The following is a 17334-nucleotide window of genomic DNA, read 5'->3' on the forward strand; positions in this document are numbered from 1 at the left end:
TTTATAAATTGCTCGAAACATTTATCGTTGAAAATAGAATAAAAAATTACAAAAGAAAAAAATTATTGGTGACGTTAAAAATAAATTTTTGCATCAAATATATTTAAGAGTTATGGATAAGATATTTGAAAAGGTTATGTTCTCCTGAATTCGTGGATATAAAGAACGAACAAAATAGAGGTCGTATTAGAACGTTACGTCTCTTTAAAATTATAAAAATCAACATTTATTTGATTTCTTGAAACGAACCGTGCGCTTTGTCGTTTGGAACAGCTACGAGTCTCGTAAACAGTTTTGAGCATGTTTTTGAATTCAAAATACGGTCTATTATTTTATTATATTTTTATAATATTTTTAAAATCGACCGAAATCATATTTGTAAAATCTATCGAATCCGATACTATAAATCGCGAAACTTTAAACAGATTTTCCCGGAGTTCTACTTATTGGATTTAAGATCCGTCTGACACGAGAATCGAGAGACAGAGATTTATACCACAAAATACCTTATACATATTTTTTTTTTGAAACGACAAATCTACTCTACTCTACTCCTAAACAACTCCCAATTCCACCAAAGTCTCCAATGAGACTTAAAAGTCAAAGAAGACTTTTGTTTGGAGGTTCAATCAGATTGGAAGCTACTCTTCTCGACTCTCTACCTATCAAACTATAGTACACATATCTTTAAATGTCTAGACTATTTCTTACATTTCTAGCTAAAATAGTAGCTACACATGATGATCTTTATGACATTGCTTCTAACTTTCCATCCAAGTACAATTGAATATAAATAATTGGCCATATTAGTGCCTCTTTCCTTGATATGTTTGCAGTCCAAACTCACCAAAAACTCTCTCTTCAACTTGTTTCTTTTTGTGCATCGTGGTCATCCAAAGAACACATCCATTGGGAGTGATGTTGTGTTTTCCAGCAAACAAAAAGAAGCAACAACCCAATTCTTTCTTGTTCTTTTCCAATCAATTGAAGCAAGTGAAGAACACACCACTAAAGGTGGGTGTTTTCGTGTCCAGTGCCAACACAAGAGCAACATCACCATCATTCTACTTCAATTATTCCTGTTAAAAATCCAACTTAAACTCCTACTTGAGTTCTATCGATCGTTATCAAACATCAAAACCAAATCAGACAACAACCATAACTGTTTACCTCGATTACTACTGAAGACGAGGATGAAGATACTATCGGAGATCGACTGTCTCACCCTTCCTCGCGGTCGATTAATCGCCACTGAGCCACCAATCTTCCTGCTTTCGTCTTTTCCTTCATCAATTAAACACCCTACCTATCGTTGTTGCTTTGTCCATCGGATCAGCCTCCGCTCCCTGGTTCCTTTCGCAAATCAACGCTGAAGCAGCCCCCTAGCGGTGACCGTTGATGGCAGCTCTTGTTGCGTTCGTTTCCTTTCTTCCTTCGAAATAGACGAGCACCGGAGGTGCTCATCCCAATTACGACTGCCGCGGCTGCGTCTCTTCCTTCCCGAGTTGCTGTCGGCAACGAGACACACACCCATGAGGGCTCGTCGGAATTAGATGGTTGGTCCTCGGTTTATGCTTTTTTCCCGTTTCACCTTCGATCGACCCCTCCTGATAAAAACGTCTGTTCCTCTTCCTTTGACTCGATCTAATGAACGGATGAAGAAGACGCAACCCTCTTTGTATAATTGTTGAACTGGGCAAAGTGTATCCCTCTCCTTATTTTAAAAGAGCAAAACCCACCCCTTGTGGTAATTGATTGACCAACAGCTCTATTGTTGGTGTATAATTACAAAATCAGCCCTCCAATACCTTGGTTTATTTAAATCGGCCCATATTGTTACTAATAATGGAACACAACAATTCCTTTATTTTAATTGGTTACAAAAAGGAACCCGGAAATGTTATAAAGTCCAAAAGTGGTTAATTTGCGGTTTCTCACTACAAGCTATCCGAAGCGAGCCTAGATTGAGATCACGCATCGAATGTGAGTTTCTACAGCCCCTCTTTTACATTTTTTATTTTGGGTGAAAATACATGAGTTTCTATTTAAAGTTTTGATGATTTTCAAATCTTATACATAAAATGATATCATACTTTATTATTGGTTATGAATTCATGAAAATAACAATCTAAAAGGTATAAAGCATTAATAAATTATATAAGTTATAGTAGAATGCTATAAATGATAAAATTATACCTTATTGTGATATATTAGTTAATATTAATAAAAATCACAGGATTATAAGTAGATTGTCGTCATGGATTTTGTGGATTGTGTATCCCGTGTGTGCTTGTGAGAGGAATGTATCGAAAGGGGTGAAAGAGAGAGTTTTATGATGGTGTGTTCTTCCTTCGTAAGGATCAAATCCTAGAATGGACACCTAGCTCTATAATCGTTAATCCAGGAGGGATCATATACTGTAGGTCTATGTACACGGCATAAATTTATAATAAAGAACTTTGGTGTAGATCTATTTCTTATGGAAAGATTTATGTGAATCGTTATTTTCCTTCTGTGGTTGCTAGCTACAACTTCGTCTGACGAGGCTACAGGTGTCAAGTGATTCTTTCTTCATTAGTATAAGATTGCTTTTAAACGTTGATAATGATCTCGATTCCTCCATTTTTATTTATGTTGTGCATGTGTGGCTTGTTTATTGTGCCTGTTTGGCTTGTTTATTGTGCCTATGTGGCTTGTGGAGGAGAGACAAATAGTGTCGGTTTTAGACAAATTGTTGTATTGGAGATTTTTATTCGAAAAAAGTATAGATCTAGATTGAGTCAATCCTCCCAATTTGGGTCGAGTGTGAAAGAGTGTTTACGTTGTTAACTACCTCTACCTACGACATAATTCTCCGTAAGCAGACACGGTTCAAAGAATAGAATTGTAAAGAGAATGGTTAATATTTCTCGTTGAAATTATACGAGTGGTAAAAATATGCGTTTATAATTTACCGAATATTGAAAAGTATTTTGGGATGAGTTTGCCCCACTGGTTAAGTTTCGATTTCCGAATTAAGTAAGATAATGCTTAATTAATAATACGACACAGATTTACAAAGTTTATAAAATTCGAAAATTATGAGTTTTACATATAAACTATACAAATGTTTGTACATACTTTCAAGAGTAAACATGGCCATTTTATGTTTTCACAAAGTGTGATATGACTTTATAAATTGGTATTCAAAATCTTTATATAAAAAAGCATTTTGGTCATAAGAACCGTAAGAAGTTGTTATACGTTTGTTTTATTTATATATTTTACAAATGGTGAATTTTTGGATTTTGAGAAAATGACATTTCTAAATGAGTTTAAATATACTGTTATGACTCAATTATATTATACTTTTGATAAAAAAGAACGTTTTACTGGTCAACCAGATAAATTTTATAAAACATTTTGGAGTATAAAATTTCATTGTGTCAAAACCTGTAGAACTCACCAACAATTTTGTTGAAGTATCTTAATGTATGTATTTTCAGGTTATTTATAAGGTCAGAAGAGTTTGTACAGAAGATCCTCCGATATTCTTATCGTACAATTACGAGTGCCAGATCGTTAGGCTTGTGTAGTATTTCAGCAATAATCTTGTCAATGTAATTTCTATTTCGGTAATAATAAAAGATTATATTTGTATTGTTCAATGTATGTTTAATAACTTTGATTTCTGGTTTACGTCGCGCACCTCGACGTTTCCGCTGTCGGTCGGGGGTGTGACAGACACATATACCAAACTTCGAGAATTGGTTTCAACCGAAAATGAGCATCCATTATTAAGTTATAATTTTTCAAATATTGGGACAGATTAGAGCATTTAACAGAAACACATAAACTGTGTTTTTGAGTTAAGCTAGCTGCTTAACCCATTAGATACTTAATGAAATATGTATCGAAGCTAGAGAATTCGATACTTAGTAAAAAAAACATTTCTTAATGAATTAATGATCAAAGGTGCTTCAAAATCACAAAAAAAAATAAATAAATAAATAAATAAAATAAAAAAACATTTTTTCTTATGAAAATCGTACAATATCAAAATAATGTAAGTAAAATTGTTTCCAATTTGTAGTTCGTTTCGTACAAACGAATTTGTTTTAAGATTGTAGGAATAATATTACGGAAATATATGAAAACAAATAAGAAAATAGAAAAACTGAGGCATGTGTTTAACACATTGTCCTTAAAACAAATCCGCCCGCTACCGGGTGTTTGTTTCCCAGGATACACCAGTTTGAAGTGGTTCTTCTAAACCACCAGAACCCTCAATAGGCCTGTATTATATCTTCTATATAGCTAGAAAAAGAAGAAGATGAAGTAGGAAGAAGAGTATTTTCTTACATTCTTTTGGTGTCCTCAAATGGTTGTAGAGTAGTGGTATTTATACTACACATTCTATAACCTTCCATTTAAACACCTCTATTAATCACAATGATTAATGTGTGTTAATATTTAATTAAAGTGTAATATTAATTACAATTTCAATTACGAAAGAAAGATATATTTGCAAGAAAGGTCCTTGAACTTTTCTTTTCTTTCTCCCACCCATTAAACTATTTTATTTACTTCTTCCAACACCCTTACTTTAAGGATTAATGTCTCATTCGTAATAAATCCATTTTGGACGTGTTAAAAAATGGGGAAAACACACCAATTTTCCAACATTACCAGTACTTTTTTGTGAAATGAATCCTAATAAATATGCTTCTGTTTATGTCTTTGTATTATTGTTAATTTTTTTTGATAATTTTTATTCGATCTCAATCAACAGGAAACAGAGCGAGCACAAAAGGACAAAGTTTACATCACATATTTATTCTTGAAAGCTTCCAAATGATAATGATGATGATGATGATTTTGTAAATCTGCGACCGGTTACAATTCTGATACAAAAGATCGTGAAAAGGCAAACTAGAATGGCAAATCTTGGAAAACTGGAAGATTCCTTAAGATATTTGAACACTAGGTTCCCTTCGGAACACATTACCAAAACCATGGCATCGTTGAACAAGGATCAAAGAAGATGTGTAGAGTCTATTGGATTTGGATCCGATCTAAATATACAATTAGAAAAACTGACCTGTAAGATATGTTATTGGGTTGTCAACAACTACGAACCAAATACCAACTCCATTCGTGTAAAGGACCAGAGACTTGTAGTGAAAAGGGAGAGGGTACATGAGATATATGGATTCAAATGGGTGACATACCAATGTCTAACCCTTGTAGAGTAAATTCTAGAAATAAGTTTGTCAATGCAATGCATGCGACAATGCAATGCGAGTTATACAGAAGTTGTTGATGCAAGGTATTAAGAAGTTTCCAGATGTTGTCTAATTGTGCATGTTAGTAACTAAAAGACATCACGAATTCAATATGGCATGTCTTTTAGTTACTAACATGCGCAATTAGACAAAATCTGGAAACTTCTTTATATCTTGCATCAACAACTTCTGTATAGCTCGCATTGCATTGTCACATGAATTGCATTAACAAACTTATTTCTTGAATTTGCTCTACAAGGGTTAGACATTGGTATGTCCCCCATTTGAATCTCATATATCTCATGTACCCTCTCCCTTGTCACTACAAGTCTCTAGTCCTTTACACGAATGGACTTGGTATTTGGGACGTAGTTGTCGACAACCCAATAACAAACACCTGTTACGCCAATCCGAGATAATACAACTGAAACTAAAGTTATTAGTTTCTGGAAGCTCAAATGGCAGATGAGCCACTTATTGATGTTGTTTGTACACCTTTTACACAAATTCTTAATGAAGACGCTTTTGACGTGAAGTTGGAATCGGCATTTGCAACCTCTACAAGGCTTTCAACTCCATCGGATCATGTTGAACCAAATATCAAAATTGATGATGTAAACGCGGTTCATGTTACTATTGTGGCACCAAGACGGACAACAAGATTTGTGCAACTAACCGAGAAACTTAGATCACCTTATTTTAATAGGGTCATTGATCCAAACAAAATTCTTTAAACAATCGAGGAGAGAGTGTCTAGTTGGATTTTCGCAGGGCTGGACGAGGAATGGTACATTTCTAAATTAATATATATGTTCTGCAATAAATAAAGAATCACAGTAACTATGTACTTATGATGAAAACTAATTGTAATTTATGGATCTTGTATTTTTCTTTTTTTTTTGAACGGCAAATTCAATATAATCCTAAACTACTCCTAAATCCACCTATGTCTCCGACGAGACTTGAACCCTCAACCTCAAGGAGGGAGGGCAACACCTGATACCGCTAGGCTAGAAGCCCTTTGGTATGGATCTTGTATTTGAATCAACTTTTGGAGACACCGGACGTAGGGGAATTTTTGATTGTATGATTCCTGGATCCAAAATCCATGTAACAATAATAGACATTTGGGCTACGCTTCTAAACCATCAAGAACTATGCAGAAATAAAAAGTCACCAACAAGGATGATTTTATCCTGCACACTTCTGGTAAAATTAAATTTTATGCCGTATACTTATTTTAAATGATCTAATAATCTATGCATTTTATTTCCAGAGCAACTTCATACAGGACGAGGCGATTTTTATTGAACAACGATACAAAAGGTTTGTTGATCGCATGAATGAGCATATCGAAAATTCAAGCAATGCATAAGCTTCAAAGATGTGGACCCTATAAGTCGTTTTCATTTATTCCATCAACTTACATTAACTAACTTGTTTTACACAAAACTATGTTGAACCAGTTTTATTATGGACATCAGGTATTCTTCCCCGTGCTTGACAATGAACATTAATACCTTATTGTCTTTGATTTCATAAAATCAGAATGTGTAATCATAGACAACATTTACTGTGAAGAGTCGATTGAAGTGATTTATGGAAACTTGCCTAACGATCTGGTAACGAAATTTGATATATATTTAATTCAACCCGGATCATATATTATATAATCACCTATCATATTTATTCCAGAAAATATTGTTTACTCTGTACATTGATGCTTGGAATCATCCGAGAAGAAATTCAATGAAGAGTGCAATCATAGTTCGATCGTCTATGGAATGGATGACAAAGGAAAACTACTTAGATTGAGGATTATTCCTTACGAAACACATGTAAACATATAAAGGTGGGGATATGGATAAATGGATTGTGGTTTGGAGCCTTAATTCGCAGATAGTGATGACCTCTGAACAGAAAGTTAGCATCATATGATAAGTTATCTGATGCAGAGAAGGAAAACTTGAACACTAAAGAAGATCTCCAACGCTTTGAACGCAGAATTAGTTTGTTTTATTAGATTTACATTAAGCTTTGAACCATGTTTTATGCTATTTTTACTTTCGTTTTGTTTTTTGGTGTGACAATGATTTTATTTACGTCTGTCTTATCTAATTTTAAGTGACCAATCTTCCATTATTATCGGTTTTATTAATTTATTATGTGTGTTTGATATTTACTACAATTTACCTTTTCAATACCATTTAGTCATTTTTTTACTATCAATTATGAAACGAAGATACAATGATTTTGATATTTAATGCAATTTTGACTATTCATGACACTTACGCTTGACTATTCATGACACTTACACTGTCATGGATTACAAGTAACAAAAACTTGATTTCGGGAATTCTTCTTACCACTAACTTTAAGCGATCATGATAGTTAAAACTCCTTTAACTACATATGCCAGCAAAACTAATGCTCCATGTAGTTATGGCATCACTTATCATGTATGCTTTTGAACGACCATAACATTTGATTCGGACATAGATACTAATATATTAAAAATAAAACGCCTCTAACTTTCTACAATAAAAACAAAACGCTTCTAAATGTTAAACTCAAAGATTCAAGTTTACTTGTAAAATAACATCGTTAGCTTGAATACTTAATAATTAAGAAGAAAAAAAAATCGAACTATTTAGAAGCAGAGTCATTTGTTTTTTTCTTGCTAGTGCGAGCATTATGATCAACATACTCCCCGCATCGTCCACATTTTCTCGAACCCTTTTAGCCTTCAAAACTGCCATCTCTTTTTCTCTTATCATCCTTTTCTTAACCGGCCCACTACCTTTGTTTCTAATTCCTTCTTGGATTTTAAGTTTTACTTCATCTCTCTTCTTAACACCAAACAGTACCGCTTCAATGAATCCTGTGTTCGTCATGTGTTCGTCATGGGCTGTAAATTTCTTGTATCTTCATCAACATCTTGAATCATCTCCCTTAGTTTCTCTCGATACAACTTCAACTTTTCCATATCAGAAACTAGCCGATCAACACAATAGTCAACCAAATAGTATATGTCCCGGATCATTGATTTAAAGTCCTCATTTGCATCATTTTTAGGAGACTGACACATCTTATAAGCATTTGATGATCTCGATACCACATCCTTTGTCCACCTTCTTGAAATATATTTTCTAGGGAAATGTTCCACTCTTGACATCCTTAATACATAAAAGCAATGTCTACATAGGCACCCAGTTAATTTAAAGCGTAAACAAGAGCAAGTAACAGTGCAATCAGATTTCATGAATGAAACCTGTCAATATAAGAAAAGTATTAAAATTCGTTTTGCTTAAAATAGTTCTAGATACAACCTAGTACAATTTACATACCTCAAAATCACCAAAATGTTTAACGTCTTTGTCGTTATCCTTGATGTTGAATTTGTTAATTCCATCATATTCTTCGACTTTAATTGAGTAACATGTAAGCCTGGATGCTATTATCTCCTTTTGGATTTCAAAGAACACAGTTCGTGTAAATGCTTCAGATACCTCGTCTTCAATCAACAATTTAGTTTTAGTATCAGGATTCGTGTAGCGGGGGTCATGATTGTTTTTACGTTGAAGACAACGTTGTGCCTCCTTTGTCGTTTCAAAATGATCGTGATACTCAATTAAATGAAATTTTGTATTTGTCATCAACCCATAGAAATAATTTTCACCTTTACATCTTGATGTCTTTCCCATTAACCCTAACAAGTGGCAATCCTTGAAATAGGCAGGAATCCATTTATCTCGAATTGAAAACATATCTTTAAACCATTTGTTGTCATTTAACTCATACTCATCCATTATCCCTTGCCATTCTATTTCAAACTCGCTTGTATTGATTCGTTCATTCCATATAACATCGTTTAATCGTTTCAAAACCCCTTTCTTCGACATATGGGAACCCAATTGAAAAATCAATGGGTAATCATCATTCGTTTTACTTATAAAAATTAAATCATTTCATTTATATAAACTAACTTACACTTCCAACCAAAATGTGATTCCAACTGAATTGAGTTCAACCTAGTTATTCAAGTACTAGCACCTAAGTGTTTCATCCGAATTCGTCTAAGTTTGTTTGGTAATAGGTACTTCACTAGAAAACATTGAATCATTTCATTTATATATATACTAACTTACACATCTAATCAAAATGTGATTCCAAAATGAATTAAGTTACGCCTAGTGATTCAAGTATGGCACTTAAGTGCTTCATGCAGAACATGATTCAGTCACATCTACCTAAGTATTTTTTTGGTAACAGGTGCTTCAATAGGAAAAAATGAATCATTTCATTTATATATACTAACTTACACTTCCAAGCAAAATGCGATTCCAACTGAATTGAGTTCTGCCCAGTGGTTCAAGTACCAACACTTAAGTGCTTCATGCAAAACAATTCAGTCACATCTACCTTAATATTTCTATATGTACTTTACGATTTTATGTGATACTTCAACTAAGTTATTTTTTGTAACGGGTGCTTCAATTCTTAGTGGTGCCTCAATTTCAATATCCTTGAGATTCAGTGTAACAAACTTACACTTCCAAGATACATGTGATTCCAACTTAATTGAGTACCAGAACTTAAGTGCTTCATGCAAAATGTGATTTAGTTTCACTAACTTAATATTCTTCCATGTCCATACGATTTTAATTGATGCTTCAACTAATTATAAGTGACGATGCAGTTACACTTACTTAATATTCACATATTATGTGTAAGGTTCATGTATTACATGAGTTAATTAAAAAAATTAAATATAAAAGTCTAAATATTTAAGAACTTTGGATTTACAAGAAAATAAGAAAAATAATGAATTATTAAAATTGATATTTTTTTATCTTTTAAATTTAAATAAATAAACAAAATAAATTAATGAGCTTTAATTTGGTTATTTTGAAATAAGGTAAGTCCATTAATGAAATTGATATTCATTTATTACTATATTTATTATAACTAGTGAAGATTCCCCGCGTTGCGGGGGTTGGAAGCCATCGGTTGATTGCAAACGAATCACGTTCCTCAAAAAAAAATTGTACAACTCTTATGTTGTTTTATAAGTATACATGTTTTATAAGTATACAGTTGGTCGCTAATCTTGTTATAGAGTGCATGATATGCTACTTTTGTTGAATGCTCTCTAATACAAAATTTTGAATACTGATGATATAATCCATAATCTGTAAAAGCAACAAAATGAAATATGTCAAAAAGTAGTAAAATATGTTAAAGACAAAAGATGGCAGAAGGAATCTCATCAGAAATACTATGTAATATTTGTTGGTATTCTGTGCGCTTGAGGTAATATCAGTTCTTGAAGATCATCAACCTCCACTTGTTTCATGATTAAAAAATGTGTTTAGTTGAATTGAATGGAATGGACACCATAATGAATAGCCTATTCCATTCTGTTAGAGAAACAAACATTTTTTCATGTCATTCCGATGGAATGGATGATTCCATTCCAGCATACCAGACACTAAAAATGTAAACAATGGATGATTCCATTTCATGTATTTGACATTCAGCTTTTTCGTTACAACGGGACACGAATCACAAAATCTAATGATTCCTCTTGTTGACCGAAAGGTTGCTACTTTGTTAAAGATTGCTGCTCTGTTCTTGTTGACCATTTATCTTGGAAATGCTATACGGTTCTATTCTCTAGATGATATATGAACACCACGACCCCTACCCTTTGTAGTTGGTGAACTCTCTGCAAAAAAAAAATTGTCAACACATAATGAAAAATGCAAAAAATAATAATATACTTTACATTAGGAGGCTACCACTGCTACTATGTCGTCTCTTACCTCAGTAACCGCTTCAGAAAAATCAACATTGAATCCCCATTGAAACGTACAAATCAAAAATCAACAATCGTGCTTCCAACTCTTCTCTTCCATCATGAATATTTGCTACTTCATAGCAAATAGTTGGATCCAAATAATGAAACAATCTCAGATATCCTAATTTAAATTTCTTTGCATCCTGGAAACATTTATTGATACTCTTAGATACATTGTAAATATAAAAAAAGGGTAGATAGAAAAATCTGGAAAAATTGAAGTTACCTCTGGGGGTGCTGCACAAAGCATGTAAAAGGAATGATAGTTTCTCTCGGGGTCAGATACTTGGAAAACATGTGATCTTTCTAGAACGTAAGTTCTGACTGCAGCCCCTAATATCCTTCCTTGCTTATCGAATTGGATCTCTATAAATTTTGTGAATTAGATGCTAGATTTTAAAGGTGAAAAATATTGTATACATATTTTTTTTTTATTTCATTTCCAGGTTGATAATCTGTCTGAAAGAGGGTAAATGCCTATTTTACCCTTAGATTTTATAAAACAAATTTCAAATAATGTGAAGTAGCAAAGAATGGATACCTCCAGATAGGTGATTTGATGTTGTTTTCAATACTGAGAGAGTAATTATATCTTTGAAGAATTTTTATAGCCAAATCATTGCAAGTTGTATTTCGTTTTCTATCTCTTCCTGTAGAAATAACTAATAACTATCACATTGTCTAAATTTATGCCAAGGCTGCAGGATGTAGCACCATTAATGGAAGTTTTTGATTCTATTTCAAGCACAAGAAAGAAGATCAATACAGTTTATTGTTTTTTGATGTTAACTGTAAGGGTGTTCATTGTTAACTGGATTTATAAACGATTGTAACACCAATACTTGAATCAGATGAACTTGATGGCTAGTTGACTAAAATATATGTGAAGCTGCTCTCTGTTGATGTGGATGTGAATATTGGAGTTGCCTGATCAAGTAGTATCACATAACAGAATGATCAATTTATGAATTAAAGGTATGGTAAGAAATTGTTTTGGATTATTTCTAATTAGGAACAAAATGGACGTTAGTGTTGCATCAATTTTTACAAATTGACTACTCTGGTAGAATAACTTGCACAAAGAGATGACTAACCTGTAAGTCCAAGCGAGTTGTCGAACGCCAAAAAACTATACTTATAGAGTACAATCAGGTTGAAACCACTGTTCCTCTGTACAAATCAGGAGTTCAAAGGTGAGTTTCTTCAAATACAAAATAAAACAAACAATTGAAACCGATGTAAGTTCATCTACAAGACGCTAAACAAATTCGTTGGTACTTTCCACTTCAATGGTCGGCATTGACTAAGAAAGCTAATTGGACAGATGTTGAGCTAGTCGAAAGTGGCAGAACCATTCAAAATCAAGCCATGTATTAACTTTCTGTGTAATTTTAGAGAAGTTGAAAACCACAATTAATCCCAAATAGGGAAAAAAAAAACTTCAAACCAAAGAAAAGTTGCTAAAAAACAATCATTAAATATTCCTTTCAAATCAAAATATGACGGTCAAATGTCGGCGATATGATACTGCAAAATAAGTATCTCGTAATGTTGGTAAAATAGAAAAGTAAAACCAAACACATCAATAACAATCAAAAGTGGAACATAAAAAATTATAGCCTCTGGACTCATAAATCGAAGGGCATAAAAGAAGCAAAATAAGAGGAATTGATGATCGACAAACCCATACCTACAATTTGTCGATGGTTTCTACATAGCCAAAGATGAGAAGAGAAGCATGTTGGCTTAACCGAAGGAGCTACCTGCACAATTTAGTGAGTTAAAATCAGGGCTAAAAATCCCACATCTCATAAAATTGTTTTATATTTGCTAAAATAGAATTTATATTTTATACCATATAAGCCAGAATTTTTTCTTTCTGGCAATATGCAAAGGAGAAATTGAGGGGCACCAGGGACTTTTGCACTTACTACAGGTCCAAATTTTGGATTATGTGGGTCTTCTTCCATTAGTGAAAATGGGCGATCAAAAATCTGAGAAGCAAAAATAAAAAAATCAAAATCAACTCAAATGCAAAGCTAAAGGAAAGAAAAGAAAAGTAAACCTTTGACTTTGACCTACGACACCTCTATTTCTTCCACAATTTATGAGCTCCGGCGCAAGATAACATGCATCACACTTGGCTGAAAAATTGACGGCTACCCATTTCTCAATTTTAATGGGAGTGAAAAGCTTCTGCAACAAAAAAAAAATTCAAATACATAAAGCAGAAAAGAAGATAATAGATATTTAAGTTGAAAGTAAAATGGCAACAACAAAATAAGAATAGAATACCTTCTTATTAAAGTTCCATCGCCCATTACAAGGACAAATGTCTTCTCTATTACCAACCTTCAACTGTAATTTAAAAAAAAAAGTAAATGAGAAAAATATCATGATGAATATATGAAATTACAGAAATACCCTTATCTTATCACACAAACCTTTGGTGCCTGAAGAACAGGGCGCTCAACTTGAACAATTTGTCTCTGAATAGTGATTCCCCACCAAACCAATAGGCTAATCAACCCAAACAATGTTTCATTTTTATGATGAAGCAATTCATAATATCCAAAGAGATAAAAAGTAAAATCAGAAAAAAAGTTGTTGGTGCTTCAAACATTATTTAGAATTAAATACCTGATGATAAATTAATTGGAATGAATTGGTTTGTGTCTGGGCAAAAGAAGGGAGTTTGATAGTGTAGTAATGGCATCAGACTTGCAATGGAGATAAACTTACTAGTAAACACCTCCCATGTTGATCCAGTTGTAGCACCTAAATTTAAATATTTAAAAAAAAAATACAATTTTTAGCAAGAATGAATGAATGACGAATACGATTTAACAAAGGATTAGATAATCTTACCATGAGTATACCAATATCAGTGTTTACAATGGTTTTGGATTAGAACCCACAATAAGAACATCAAAACACAAAATCAGATAAATAAAAACAGGATTTTAAAATTGGAAATCGGAAATTACCTAGTCTCAGTGGTCGTTGTAATTGAATGGCGTGTACGACGGGTTTCGTTGTTGCCAGATGAAGCGACCATGGCAGTGGCGGTGCCAGTATCCGGATTCCAAGCGAGACCCGTACCTATCGTTGTGACCTTATAGTCTTTCAAGTTCTTCAAGTTGTAATCGTTCTACTTCTTCGACTAAAATCACTGCATTCTTCAAGTAGACCCTAGATTTAGTGTGCTACAGACATCGGTGACACCATAGTGGAAGCGGAAAGGATGGAAGATAGAAGGTTTTGGAGATAAACTGTGTTCAAGGGCGGTGGGTTGGTATCTATCGGTCCTAACAGCCTCCCCCGACACGATGTGACAACGAAACCACCATGGTTTCTCCATCTGGGTTTGCTGCGGGAGAAACGAAACAGAAGAAGAAGAAGAAGTGGAGGAGCCCGTCGGAAACCTTTTCTTCCAACTGATCGAACCCCGTCGCATCCACATCTTCATCTTCCGTCGAGAAAAGCTCCACTGAAAACCCCCTCTGCGTCACCGCTATCGGACGGAACAAAATCGATAGGTGGGTCGTTTTAGGTTTAGAAGATAAAAATTAGATACATAACGGAAAGAAATTACCCGGGGAAGAAAAGAACGAAGAAGTAACTGGAAGAAGGAGGATGCGGTGGATGGATTTTAACCCCGGAAGACTAAATGGCGGTGCGTAGTAAAAAGGAAGTCGGTGAAGAGAGGCTATCTTATGGCAAACTTGAATGGTAAAAGAAAATAGACGGAATTGTAACATTATCCATAATCAAGGGGCTATTTGTGTCAAATCCTTAGCAGTTTACTGTAGCTAAGGATGGATAACTTTAATCTATAGTATAATTATTACATTAAAGTATTATGTGGAATTTATTAAAATAGAAAAACCATAAAATGACATGTGTAAAAGAAATTAATTCAAAATAATCGTAAAATAACATGTGGCAAATTGAATGAGAGTGTGACATTTCGCAAAAAAAAACCTTCATTTATTAGATTAGATATACATACCCTTTTTGTCGGTATATTGTTTACCTTGTCGGTCAACTTTTGTGATATGTGCCACATACACAATCGATGTCTACAACATGGTGAGAAAACTGATGGAATCGCTTGCTTGATAGCCTCGTCTTGATCTTCATCAACACAGTTGGTTCTCGCCCAAAAGTAGTTTTAAAAGCCATTAACAACCATTTATATCATTCTATTGACTCATTAAGAAGCAAGCCAACTGCAAAAGTGACACACTTTTGTGATTGTCAATACTTGTAAATGGCACAAAAATAATGAAGTACCTGTATAACAAATATATAATATGAATTATACAAGTTATTACTACCATTAATTTTATAACGATGATAATTGTTTAATAGGTAAAGAGATTATGTGCGTGTTTGTTCGGTAAGTAGCATCAAATCCAACAATATCTCCAAATGCTAAATAATTACGCTTTGCTTCTTCATCCGCCCAAAATAGCCCAAACAATTTTCCCTCACTGTCCACACGATATTCAAAAGAAGAGTCGTGTAAATACTCTTTTTTTTATTGAGCTTGTCAATTACCATGTCTGCATCATTCTCACCAATATATTCTATCCAATCCCTTTCAAATTTTTGCATTCAACTTTTGTTGCCCCGACGTTGAGAAATCATCCTTGTGTTTGCTTCAATATCTTGAATGCTCCAACCGGACCAATGTTTATATCGATACATCATGAATCAGTTGCTTTTGATGATATTAATTTAAGCCTCCTGTTACTTTTCAAAAAATGAAAATCTTCTAGATTAACTAACTCATGCGTCTGTTTCTCTTCAAAATGTCTGACTACCCAAATATTTTCATCATTGAGCTTTAATCGGATACAAGCTTTACATCCTTTTCTATGACTTGGCCAATTTCGTCTTTGTTTTCTTCGGTCTTTCAAACTATCAAATGCTCCCTGTTACATTATATGTGCCTACGCGAGTATCCATCTCCCGTTTTCGATTGCTCTGTAGTAACTTTTCGCATCTCGAACCCACTTTTACGTGCATATTCTCTATAAAACGACAGTGCATCATCATACAGTGGAAATAATTTCACTACAAATGGTTTCAACCCAGTTTTTGGTGTCCATGTTTTTTCAACAACTTGTAGACGTTGAACCCCATCAGAGTGAAAACTTGCTGGTTCCGATTCACACATATCTACAAAACATAAACAAAAAAATTAATGTTATTGGTGTTTTTTTAAAGTGTATTCGACATGGTTTATTTAAGTTTTATACCTTTTTCAACACTTATAGACATTGAACCCCATCAGATCGAATACTTGTTTGTTCCGAATCACACATATCTGCAACGCATAAATAGTTCTATGACAGATTTAGTGAAAAGATAATTGACAAACATTAACAAAATCAATATGAAATAACTGTTACAACACTAATTCACATTATACTCCACTCAATTCACTATCAATCTACCATACGCTTCTCACAACTAATACTATTCACCTTTTTTGCTATTCAATTGTCATCTTCTATTCTTACCGGACCAATTAACATGAGTAGCATAACAAACTCTAATGAATCATTAAACATTGCTTAATTTAATCAATTTTCCCACTCTTTATGACATGGATAATCTGCATTATATCACACTAAAAAAACACAAACCAGTGTACTTTTTCGTCTCTTTCTTCTCCTGAATATGTTGCTTAACAGTTTGAATCTTCTAATGTGTTGCTGTACATATGAGCTTGTTGGTCGTGAATCGGTTGTTGTACATATTAGCTTCGTAATAAGAGTTGCTTTTGTTATGTCTTGATGCTAAAAAAAAATAACCAAGACTAAAAAAAACGGCACAGACCCTTTTTAATTTGTAACTGACGCATTTCTTAATTTATTACGTAAAATTAGAACCGTGACTTGCTCCCACCCATATAAAAAACACTTACATAAATAAATATTTAGATTTTTTTTTCTTACCTTCTTACCATTTTCTCACTTCTTATTGGATCCATATCTAGAAGTACGATGACATTTTTGTAATTAATTGTGAGATTTGATAATTTCCGGGGAAGATTAATTGTTTGGAGGATACAAGTGACAAAAACAAAAAGATTAAAAAAAAGAAAAATGAAAATGAAATTTCGGTCATGTAGCCTCTACAAGAGCTAACACGTACGCCCACCCCAACATGACAAGTGCCCAGCCCTTATTCGTTGGT

At 33.6% G+C, this 17334-nt stretch overlaps 1 protein-coding gene and 2 long non-coding RNA genes across 8 annotated transcripts; all 3 read right to left on the bottom strand.

The window, feature by feature from the left end:
• Nucleotides 1–464: 464 nt before the first annotated feature.
• Nucleotides 465–1309, bottom strand: LOC111918728 (uncharacterized). The gene is made up of 2 exons (XR_002859334.3): nucleotides 1171–1309; nucleotides 465–1079 (listed from the first exon to the last, which is right to left on the bottom strand). It is a non-coding gene; the product is annotated as an uncharacterized LOC111918728 (long non-coding RNA).
• Nucleotides 1310–8154: 6845 nt separating this feature from the next.
• LOC111918730 (protein FAR1-RELATED SEQUENCE 1-like) lies at nucleotides 8155–9166 on the bottom strand. The gene is made up of 2 exons (XM_023914353.1): nucleotides 8612–9166; nucleotides 8155–8535 (listed from the first exon to the last, which is right to left on the bottom strand). Exons 1-2 carry the CDS (start codon nucleotides 9164–9166, stop codon nucleotides 8155–8157), a joined length of 936 nt encoding a protein of 311 aa, XP_023770121.1.
• A 1108-nt stretch (nucleotides 9167–10274) lies between these two features.
• LOC111918727 (uncharacterized) lies at nucleotides 10275–14747 on the bottom strand. Of its 6 annotated transcripts, none has more exons than XR_006190040.2 (13): nucleotides 13993–14746; nucleotides 13765–13902; nucleotides 13569–13644; nucleotides 13420–13482; nucleotides 13190–13320; nucleotides 12980–13118; nucleotides 12815–12887; nucleotides 12219–12294; nucleotides 11666–12051; nucleotides 11351–11490; nucleotides 11090–11267; nucleotides 10544–10992; nucleotides 10275–10456 (listed from the first exon to the last, which is right to left on the bottom strand). It is a non-coding gene; the product is annotated as an uncharacterized LOC111918727 (long non-coding RNA). The 6 variants fall into 6 exon arrangements; XR_006190039.2 differs by lacking the exon at nucleotides 10275–10456 and having other exon boundaries at nucleotides 10588–10992; nucleotides 11666–11774; nucleotides 11891–12051; nucleotides 13993–14742; XR_006190044.2 differs by lacking the exon at nucleotides 10275–10456 and having other exon boundaries at nucleotides 10588–10992; nucleotides 13203–13320; nucleotides 13993–14747.
• Between the last annotated feature and the right edge of the window lie 2587 nt (nucleotides 14748–17334).

This window comes from Lactuca sativa, chromosome 4 (assembly GCF_002870075.4).
Source record: "Lactuca sativa cultivar Salinas chromosome 4, Lsat_Salinas_v11, whole genome shotgun sequence".
NCBI classification, from domain to species: Eukaryota; Viridiplantae; Streptophyta; class Magnoliopsida; order Asterales; family Asteraceae; genus Lactuca; species Lactuca sativa.

Excerpts from the sequence above, each read along its gene's own strand:
- LOC111918730 (XM_023914353.1), bottom strand. The coding sequence starts at position 9,166 with ATGTCGAAGAAAGGGGTTTTGAAACGATTAAACGATGTTATATGGAAT. Across the intron at positions 8,536-8,611 it reads AACATTTTGGTGATTTTGAG|GTTTCATTCATGAAATCTGA; the intron begins GTATGTAAATTG and ends TTATATTGACAG.